The following is a 10,126-nucleotide window of genomic DNA, read 5'->3' on the forward strand; positions in this document are numbered from 1 at the left end:
GTTATTAAGCCTCCTAAGCTCCAAACCAGTAAAAGCAATCTTTGGAGGCAACACCCTTTTTAGTACTTTGCTGTATTTGTTTGTGATTGTGTGACACTGAACCACAGTGCTATGTATATCCTCTGTAACACTCAGACGTTTCCAGATCAGTGTTTCCCCCTCAGCTGTTTCTCACTATAGAGTCTTTCCTCTGTAACAATGAGGCACCAGCAGAGCATATCTGGCTCCCAGTCTGTGGCTGATAGTGCCCCCTGCTGTTAATAACAGGAACAGTGTAACCTTGTATGGAGCTCATAGTGATGGTCTGAAGATTGCTGCTGCAAGGCAGTAATTTGTATCCATGTGTGCTGTCTATTCTGAGCATATGCAGTTATGTGAGCTCTCAGGTTTTATGTATCAGGACATAATTAAAAACAATCAGGTCCTTAGTAGGTCTTAATATGAGGTAAATATAAAACATGAAGTGTTTGTGAGGTTCATCTGCAGCACCTTTGTTTCTGTGAAATGTTTGCTAATTTAACATTTTCCCTCCTAAACAGGAAGGAGTTTGTGGAGGCCTATGTGAATCATGCCTTCAACACATCAGTGGAGAATCTGTTCCAGGAGTTCAAGCGAGGCTTCTTCCTGGTGTGTGAGCAGGATTTGGTGAGGCTGTTTCGACCAGAGGAGCTGCAGGGAGTGCTGGTCGGCCAGGACGTGCATGACTGGGAAAAGTTCAAACAGGTACAGTCAGCCAAACAGACACAGGCTGTAGTTTCACAGCTGTCCTGTAGCACAATAACTGTGTACTGCATACTGTCAAAAGCATTCAGTCGGCTGCTTTAACACAAATATGAACTTGAGTCACATCTCAGTCTTAATCCAGACTTTTGTATGATAGTATAATATAATAGTCAGCCCACCCTTCGCAGCTATAACTGCTTCCACTCTTCTGGAAAAGCTTTCCACAAGGTTTAGGTGTGTTTATGGGAATTTTTTGACTATTCTTCCAGAGGTGCATTTGTGGTGTCAGACACTGACGTTGGAGGAGAAGGCCTGGCTCACAGTTGCTGCTCTAATTCATCCCAAAGATGTTCTATCAGGTTGAGGTCAGGACTCTGTGCAGGCTAGTCCAGTTCTTCTACACCAAACTCACTCATCCATGTCTTTATGGACCTTGTATTGTGCACTGGTGCCCAGCCATGTGCACACATGCCCACACTTTACACTTGGCACAGTGCAGTCAGACAAGTACTTCTGGCAACCACCAAACCCTGACACATCCATCGGATTGCCAGTCAGAGAAGTGTGATTCGTCACTCCAGTAAACACATCTCCACTGCTTTAGAGTCCAGTGTTGAGATGCTTAAATCACTCCATCTGACGCTTTGCATTGTGTTTGTCAGTGTAAGGCTGGGATGCAGCTGCTCAGCCATGGAAACCAATGAAGTTTGGACATCTGTAACAACAGCAGACTGCAGATATTGGTGACTTAAGTGCACTATGAGCCTTAGCATCAGCTGACTAGCTGTTATTTCCAATTACTTCCACTTTGTTATAATATCACTAACAGCTGACTATGGAATATTTAATAGCGAGGAAATTTCATGACTGGACTTGTTGCACTGGTGCATCCTATCACATTACCATGCTGGAATTCATTCAGTTCCTGAGAGCGACTCGTCCTTTCACACATGTTTGTAGAAGTAGTCTGCATGCCTAGGTGCTTGATTTAATACACCTGTGTCCATGGAAGTGATTGGAACACATTAATTGAATGATTTGGATGTGTTAGGGAATACTTTTGGCAACATAGTGTATGCCTGACCTTACAAACTCTATGATTATAACAGTCATTTTCACTGTTTTCAGAACACAAGTTATGGTTGGAGATATCATGACCGCCACCCCACCATACAGATGTTTTGGGAGGTATTTGATGAACTAACTGAAGAGCAGAGGAAAGATTTCCTTCGTAAGTACTTGCTGAAGCCTCCATTATGATATGTTACTGAAATCACACTGTATCATATAAAACATTAGATTTTTCTGCGCTTTACCAAGATACATTAGAGAGCAGCATTGTTCTGATTAATATACTGTAAAGCTGCTTCTAGCTGGTGGACTGAGCCGCCTCACCTTTCACCTGGCTCACGTCACACACCTGGAGAGACTCGACCTCCACCTGTGTTGCCTCACGCGAGATGATCTAGAGGCTCTGAGTCAGTTGCTACCAATCTCACACGCCGGACACTAATCGCATGCTCGCTGCAGCAGTCATGTGACTCGTTGTTTTTCAGTCCAGGTGCTGCCCTCTCTCACTGCACTGACCGAGCTTGATGTGTCATCCAATAAGGAAGTGGGAGGTGTGGTCCACCTGCTGGTCTCCGCCCTCCCTGCGACACAAATGAGGAGGCTGCCATTCAACAGCTGCTACATGAGCAACGAGTCCTTCACTGCTCTGGGTAACACACACACATACACACACACACACACACACACACACACACACACACACACACACACACACTTGTTTATTTATAGAAGTTTTCCTTCAAGTCATTCTCCCCGAATACCTCTTCCACCCTCTAGCCTGAAATGGTGAAAACTTTGTGTTTATGCATCAGCCCTGGCGGTGTCCTATCTGCGCACGGTGGATATTTCCTGGTGTAAAGTGGTTGGCGGTCACTTGGCGCTCCTGCTGGATGCTCTGCAGCCATCAGTCGTCAGCGAGCTCCGTCTTTGCAGCTGCGAGCTCACCACTGATGACATGCAACATCTGGGTAACTAACACACAATGACATTATACTTTTTCTTTTTTGGTCTGTAGTGGATCATTAGGCTGCATAAATGTATATTAAGACAAGTAAAGCCTGAAGGAAATTGATATTTCTTTCATTTATTTCATGCTGCCAGCATCTGTAGCTGTCGTATAAAACAAAACAATGAAACTATTCGGTGTTATTTTTGTCTCCATCAGAAACATTGTGAACAAAACAGTAAAGTGAACAGGCATAAAGTGATCAGTTATCAATGGGTCCTCTTCCTCTGTGCAGCTGCCGTGTGCAGACGGGGCTGTCTCTCCTCACTCCGTGCACTGGATCTGTCCTACAACAGCTTGGTGGGAGACAACGGTTGGTGCAGTCTGTTTGCAGCAGGAGGTCTGGGCTCTCTGGAAGACGTGGATGTCAGTTTGCGACCTTCAACCTCTGCTCCGTGCTCAGCCTGGCTGCCCGCTCTGCTCCGAGCTCTGCCTCAAATGCCGGCGCTGGCTCGACTGGCCATGCAGAGGTGGACAGCTGACTGTCAGGAGAGAGAGCAGCTGAGGTACTGTCTGAAAAAGAGGAGCGTCCTGCTGGAAAGGGATCCAGATTTACAAGACACATCATCAACATGTAAAGGGAACAGTCAGGAGAGCCTAGAAGAGAGTCAGCCTGAGGAGATTGGAGCGGACCGCACTGGAATTTACTGTCAAAGAGCGACCCACTTTGTTGCTTTATTATTATTTTTTTAAGTCTCTGTTACCACAAGAAGGTCAGTGTTGACGTCAGCTGCATCACGTCTGATGTAAACTGTGTCACACGTGATGGTTTCAGGGAATACTGGGAACTTACAGAGTTAAGCACAGCTGGTGTGGGTTATCATATTTGTCGTCTCTCACCTTGGCTGCAGGGTCTGGGTCTTTCCAATGCAGCAGTCCTAACACTTGAGACACACATGCCGAGAAGTGGGGATACCTGGAAATGGACAAAGGCTTTCAGCAGAGTTTTAAAGCAGCTATTCAGGAAAAGAGCTGTGAATTATCTGCATACCTTGTTAGGTAATCAGCTATTTTGGGGTTCTTTAACAAATCAACCAAAAGGTCGACTGAGTATTTTCTCGTCAGAGTACCTTCACCGTTCACGATGATGTTGAGCACAAGCTGGAGCGTTTGATGGATGTTCTTTGCATCAAAGAGCTACGAGGAAATCCCAGAGATTAGAGACAGGATATTATGTGAATCAGCATGAATGTTGTTTGTTGTTCAACAGATAAAAACAAGAAGAGAAAATAGAAACAAAGTAAAAAAGGAACAATTGTTTCTGCTGTTAAGAAAAAAAAATTGAGTCATGGCAGAGACCTGCAGAAGTCTTGAGTCTCATTTGATGACATTTTGTCAGATTGCCTTGTAATTTAAAAAAAACAAAACTGTTTTTTGAGCAAAAGTTCTCCAGGTTTTTTTGGAGTTCTTTCAAAGTTTTCTTATTTTTGGACGTTAGCTGCTTTTTCACTCTTTTTCAGTCCAGTCTGTGCATCTGAACATTTACAGAAAGATTTCTTTGTTTCGTCTTTAGACACTTTGTTAAACGCAGATCCCAGCAGAGTTCACCTACCTTCTCTCCAACCTTCTCAGGTTTTGTGGATATTATACATGGTTATGCTGAGGATATGTCGGCTACTTTCCACTGGAAATGCCTTTTGGTTAAACTGTCAGCGAGGAATTTGCACTGTTACATTTTTATATAACTTTAATGCAAAAAAAACAGCTGCTTGTTTAAGTGAAAATACACTGATGGGGTTTTTTTCTATTCATGAACAGGAGTGTGATCAGTTTAATAAAAGAAAAAATAACCATAACCAAGATATGAGGGGAAATCTTGGACAAATACAAGCAGACTGGAGCAGCCAGCGTTCAAAACACCGACGTTCAAGGTAACAGAAGGTTCCCGAGCCACATCCACCCAGCTGGTTTCTGTGTTTCTTGTGTATTTGTGTACACTGTGACTTCATGGCTGTCTTGGGCTCCAGCTCTTGTTTTGGTGTCTCATTAATTTGATTTAATATCCTGCTTAGTGATAACATCACTCTTGGCCTCCCTGCACTGGCTTCCAATTGAATTTAGGATTCATTTTCAAGTTCTTTTATTGGTTTTTAAATCTTTAAATGGTCTGGCACCTGCTGAAGCCCTATGTCCCCACTCGTTCGCTCCGGTCAGCTGAGCAGCTGTTGCTCTCAGTCCCCAAATCACGGCTGAAACTGAGAGGAGACCGAGCGTTCTCTATCGTGGCTCCTAAGCTTTGGAATAATCTTCCTCTTCACATTAGGCAATCGACATCAGTGCTGGTTTTTAAATCCAGATTGAAAAAGCATTTTTATTCACTGGCTTTTGACTCAGTGGTTGACTGACTTGTATTTTATTGTTTTTCGCTATGTTTATTATTGTATCGTATTTATTATTCTTATGGTATCTATTATGTTTCTATTGTTCAGCAGTTTGGTCAGCCTTGTGTGTTTTTAAAGTGCTATATAAATAAACAATGATGATGATGATGAACATAGTAACGTGTGTTGGGTTGCTCTGTCTTCAGACTCACTGTCAGACTGATTAGACAGTGAGTCTGAAGGTGAGAGTCCTCACTGCCCACGCCTGTCTTTGGGTCTGACCAACACCGTTTCCTGTGTGTCATTCCCCCCTCGCCTTCCCCCCATCCGTCCTGTCTGCACTGACCTCTCCAATAAAGACAAAAGGCCTCATTTTCTGAAACTCTTCCTATCCCATCACCTTGCGAAGAATCACTTCGCCATGTTGATTAATAAGGACGGTGGGAATGGTTTGAAGTCTCGTCACAGAAAATGTGCCAAAGGCAAAGAATCTGAGCTTGAAATAAAATGAAATGAAAGATCAGCCCCACACAGGGGTTAAATTCAGATGGAAACTCTTATCACACAAAGAGAACAAGCGAATAAATATATCTGAGTGTGGCCCCTCGACTGTCACAGTGTAGCTGACATTTGATCTTATCATGTGTTAAAGCTATTTTAATTACTGAAGAGAACCAGTGTCAAACTCAGCCCAAGTATGGTTGTACGTTAATCCTTAAAGCAACAACGTTTTTAAAGTTGCAGCGTCATTTTTACACCACACCTAAAATCCCACTAATCGTCCGGGCTCTTCACCCTATGACCACACGCTGGGGTATCTAACACCACATGACCCAAATGGAAACTATGTCAGCTGAAAGAAACCCATCGAAATGTGCAACACTTAAAACTTTGCCTGATTGGAGCATGGCTTCAAATACAGCCCTGAAAACAGACAGGCGGTCGTTGGCATTTCGCCCTCGTTCCTGAGAGACTACATCGATGTATCAGTCAACAAATGAACTACTGTGGCCACCCACCACCACTTCCCCTGCCAGTGGCGGACTCCCTCAGACATCGGTGCCTTGGTGGTTCTTTGTGTCCGGGGATGCGCGTCCAGGTACACACCGGCTCACTCCTTGGCGGCCGCTTATCGGGGCCTGGAGCCTGGGGCTCGCTCGGGCCACTTCGGAGGTGGGGGTGCCCCCGGCCTCTCGGCCTGGGGCTCGGTCACTCAGGCACGGCTGGCTGCCGGCGGAGCTCACGGGCGCGTCACTGCAACTCCCCCTGGCTTCTGCTCCGCGGCTGCTGAGTAAGCCCTCATCTGGGACTCTCCTCAGCTCTTTCTGGGACAGTGGCGCGGCTGCCCCTCTGTTGGTCTTTCTTGGTCTGTTGTGTTCTGGGGGCCTCTGGATGTCTGGAGTTTTGATCTCCTCCATACCTGCTTCATGCCCTGGAGGACGGGGCTGTGGCCCCCCCACACCCTCCAGCAGATCATTACATGAAGGAACCTTTTTAAAAAACAAGCGCGTCCATGCTCACAGGTGCTCACACACACAAACTTCACCCTTTTTGGCTCCTACCTCAAAGCACACTGTGTTCTGTTGATCTTATGTGCTGCACAATAATGTTTAATATTTAGTATTTACTGTCATATTCCCATATATCATTGTGATGTTGTTTATTCTATTACTCTTGTTCTCTTCTGCTTGTTTTCTTTTTTCTTTCTCAACAGGTGATCCAGGTGATTAATAGATGCATTTTTTTTCTTTTTTTTTTCTATGGCTTTGTGTCCAGATATCAGCGCTCACCTGGCTGGTACCAAGAAGGTTCAGCAAGTGCTCCCCAGACCTGGAGTCCTGGACAGATTCTTCCCAGACCAGCCTCAAGCTGTGCAGCAGATCCGAGCGACATTGGCTGACCTCTACACTCTAGACATGGTGAGAAAAAGGGCACGGTTTGTTCATTGTTTGGAAAATTTGACATTAGATAATCCTCACCTGGGTGTTGCTGTTCAGTGTAAGCAATATCATTTGCATTTTATTCCTCTGATTTATTTCTCTGTGGCGTTTATGAACTCGTATTTCTTAGGCTGGCTTTTAAGGAAGGAGAAAAGGTATGTATCAGTTGGCTGGGAAGAAAGATGGAGGTGGAAAGGATGTGCAAGCTATGGGACAAAGTTGCTGAGACTAGGTTAAAAAGAGGTGAGGATCAGTGAGCAGGAGTGTGGCTTTGTGCTGAAAAGAGCACAACAGATTGTCTGGAGAGAAGGTGAAGGAAAGTCAGCTGAAGCAAGACAGTTTGTGGAGTTTGTGTTGGACTGTATGTTATGCTGGGAGCCTGGGGATTAGTGCACTTTGATTCCAAGTTAATACTAGCTAGTGTTTCTCACTGGTTTTTGGGTGGTGGAGTAAAAGGGATTGGTTGGTGGCTGTTTCTAATGTTAGCCTTTTCTTGGTTTTCTTACAGGCAGGGTAAAGACATGGTGATGAATGAGTGTGTGGGCCGTCTGCTGAGGACCAAGAGCTCAGGACAGTCAGACGGGGGCGTCGCAGCAGGAGTCACCGTGCTCGACAATCCTCTGCTGTCCTGAGATGTCAGACTCCTGCCTGCACATACAAACCACACTGAAGTCAAAGTTCCACCTGCACCTCCACCTGTTCTTGCAACAGCATGAAAACTGACAGAGGTGAGACAGCAGAAAAGTTCTTGTCTATTTTTTTTTTTTACTAAGTTAAGGAATTAAGTTAAGAAGAGTGATTAAATAAATAGTTTCTTGCATTTTTGATTTAATGATTGTGTTTAGGATTATTTCAGAAACATGTTTAGAGGATCTTTGTAAGCCTGTATTTACTTTAAAAGAAGGGAAGCACTTCTTCATCCTACAGAAAAGGTGACACATTACAGATGAGTTCATAAAAAGTGTCTCTGTCACTCTTTCAAGGCTCTGTCACTTTTTCTTTTGTACTGGAACAGCATGGTAAAGTAGGCCTAGGCTGCCATCTTGTGGCAGTGTGTTGTTACTACAACATATGAAATTGTGTTTCTATTGGAAATATAATTCAGCGCCACTGAGCCGCTCTCTCAGTTACAAACGGAACCTGTTTTGTAGACGTATAAATCACTAAGTACAGTGAAGCTTTTGGTTTTGTAAAAGTGTTTCTTATTCTAAATGCATGTTGATTTTTATCAGGGTGAAGAGCAGTTAGCAGTGCATTCATGGACATCTTTAAACTATTAATTGAAGAATCTTTGGTGATGATGGCATGAACTAGAAGCGTGAGCTCCAGGTGAGACTGCACAGAAGAACAAGTGTCCTTAAACTGCATCAACTGATGACTTCTCACAATTTTATTCCACTGTGTGTTTTTATCATTGAACGTTTCAGTCTTTGTGTACATGTAACGCAGACACTAAAGCTGTGCCAGAACTTCATGCTGAAGAGAAGGATTCTTTTAAAATGCATGGGGGAGCAAGCGAGTCAGATACCAAGGGCACGAAGATGAAGCAGGTCTGATCGGAAACCGTTTATTTCCAGGCCAGGGAGCACAAATAAAAACACCCTTAAAAGGTTCCCTCCTGCTCAACCGCGTCACTCCCTACGGAGAGAAGATCTACATGACCTTATCTGCGTATCTGGAGGTCAGCCGCTGCTCCGCCGTGTTGTACCTGTTTGTACGTGTTTTTAAGTCTCTTGATGTCATCGTGTCTAACACACACCCTTTATCTCCTCTCTGCAGCTGGACCATTGCATCCAGCCTGCCATTATCACCAAAGACATCTGCACGGTCTTTTACTCCCGAGACGCCAAGATTTCCCCACCCCGTTCTCTCAAGAACCTCTTTGGGACTGGATACTCCAAAACTCCTGACTGGTAAATCTGGGCTGCTGCACTGTGGCCATCTCTGTTTCACAATCAAAGATATCTGCCCTGTTACAAAGTTTCCTTGTTCAAAACTTCTGCTTCATTATAGCAACCGAGTGACTGGGATCTACGAGCTGAGCTTGTGTAAGATGTCTGACACTGGAAGCCCAGGTGAGCGGCCATGAAACATGTTTAAAGAACGGCAGCTGTTTTATCATAATTCTGTGGAGAGCTTCATCCTAATGAGGGCTCATGTCCTGAGCAGGGATGCAGAGGAGGAGGAGGAAGGTGCTGGACACATCAGTGGCTTATGTGCGTGGAGAGGAGAACCTGGCCGGCTGGAGGCCCAGAGGAGATAGCCTCATCCTAGAGCACCAGTGGGAGCTGGAGAAGATGGAGCAGCTGCAGGAGGTGGGGCCTTGAAAGATTCATAAAGAAATAAATCTGTTTAATATCGTAGAGGGAAAAATGACTTTTCAGCTCAAAGACCAAAGTGCTATTCTAAAAAGTTTTTTCTTAGAGTACAGACTTTACATGACTAACCTCCCCTCTTCTCCCCACCTCACATTCGCCCCCATCTTTCGTCCAGGTGGAAAAGACCCGTCACCTTCTGGGAGAGGCGGCTCCCGTGGGAACAGCTCCCACCACCAAGTCCCTGAGTGAGTCTCTGTCCCCCAGCGTGAGCTCCAGCACTCTGTCCACGTCCACCTCCGTCTCCTCGCAGATCTCCAGCACCACCTTTGAAAGCGTGAGAAGGAGCTGGCCACCAAGGTGAGAAAAACGTGGGCTTAGTGGGCGTTCTTGTTGCTGCCTTCTTCCTTCTCTGCTCGGAGCTGATCGGTCTTGTTCCTGTTGTGTTGTAGTGCCTGCGCCTTCTGACACACACCTTCAATACTGAATACAAGCAGCTGGTGAACAGCATCAGTGACTGCAAGATGAGAAATAATACAAAGAAATAAAAAAATAGCCTTTCTGTGTCACATCAGGGAGTTCCTATATTGACGTCTACCTCATCCTGCTGTTGTTTCACTTCAGCTTTCTCTCATCTCACCGATCGGACGCGATCCATCCGTGACGAGCTTCAGCAGTGCCATCCTCACCCCTTCCTCTACCTGCCCCTCTCTCTCGGACTCGCGCTGTGGCTCCATGGACCAGAAGTAA

The 10,126-nt window shown here is 45.2% G+C and overlaps 1 protein-coding gene and 1 pseudogene across 2 annotated transcripts; both read left to right on the top strand.

The window, feature by feature from the left end:
* The first annotated feature begins 440 nt into the window (after positions 1 to 440).
* Positions 441 to 5,289, top strand: LOC113024578 (leucine-rich repeat-containing protein 31-like). Its single transcript, XM_080294151.1, has 7 exons — positions 441 to 445; positions 540 to 723; positions 1,852 to 1,954; positions 2,097 to 2,201; positions 2,280 to 2,444; positions 2,607 to 2,762; positions 3,036 to 5,289. Exons 1-7 carry the CDS (start codon positions 441 to 443, stop codon positions 3,491 to 3,493), a joined length of 1,176 nt encoding a protein of 391 aa, XP_080150277.1. The 3' UTR covers positions 3,494 to 5,289.
* Positions 5,290 to 5,542: 253 nt separating this feature from the next.
* LOC145422606 (kinesin-like protein KIF1B) lies at positions 5,543 to 10,126 on the top strand (annotated as a pseudogene). Its single transcript, XR_013903917.1, has 9 exons — positions 5,543 to 5,561; positions 6,898 to 7,057; positions 7,570 to 7,635; positions 8,574 to 8,742; positions 8,841 to 8,974; positions 9,075 to 9,136; positions 9,231 to 9,376; positions 9,555 to 9,736; positions 10,001 to 10,126. The product of XR_013903917.1 is annotated as a kinesin-like protein KIF1B (transcript).

The sequence above is a fragment of the Astatotilapia calliptera genome, chromosome 19 (genome assembly GCF_964374335.1).
Source record: "Astatotilapia calliptera chromosome 19, fAstCal68.1, whole genome shotgun sequence".
NCBI lineage: Eukaryota > Metazoa > Chordata > Actinopteri > Cichliformes > Cichlidae > Astatotilapia > Astatotilapia calliptera.

Coding starts and splice junctions, on each gene's coding strand:
- LOC113024578 (XM_080294151.1), top strand. Junction 2,445..2,606: donor CGAGTCCTTCACTGCTCTGG/GTAACACACACA, acceptor TTTATGCATCAG/CCCTGGCGGTGTCCTATCTG. Junction 2,763..3,035: donor TGATGACATGCAACATCTGG/GTAACTAACACA, acceptor TCCTCTGTGCAG/CTGCCGTGTGCAGACGGGGC.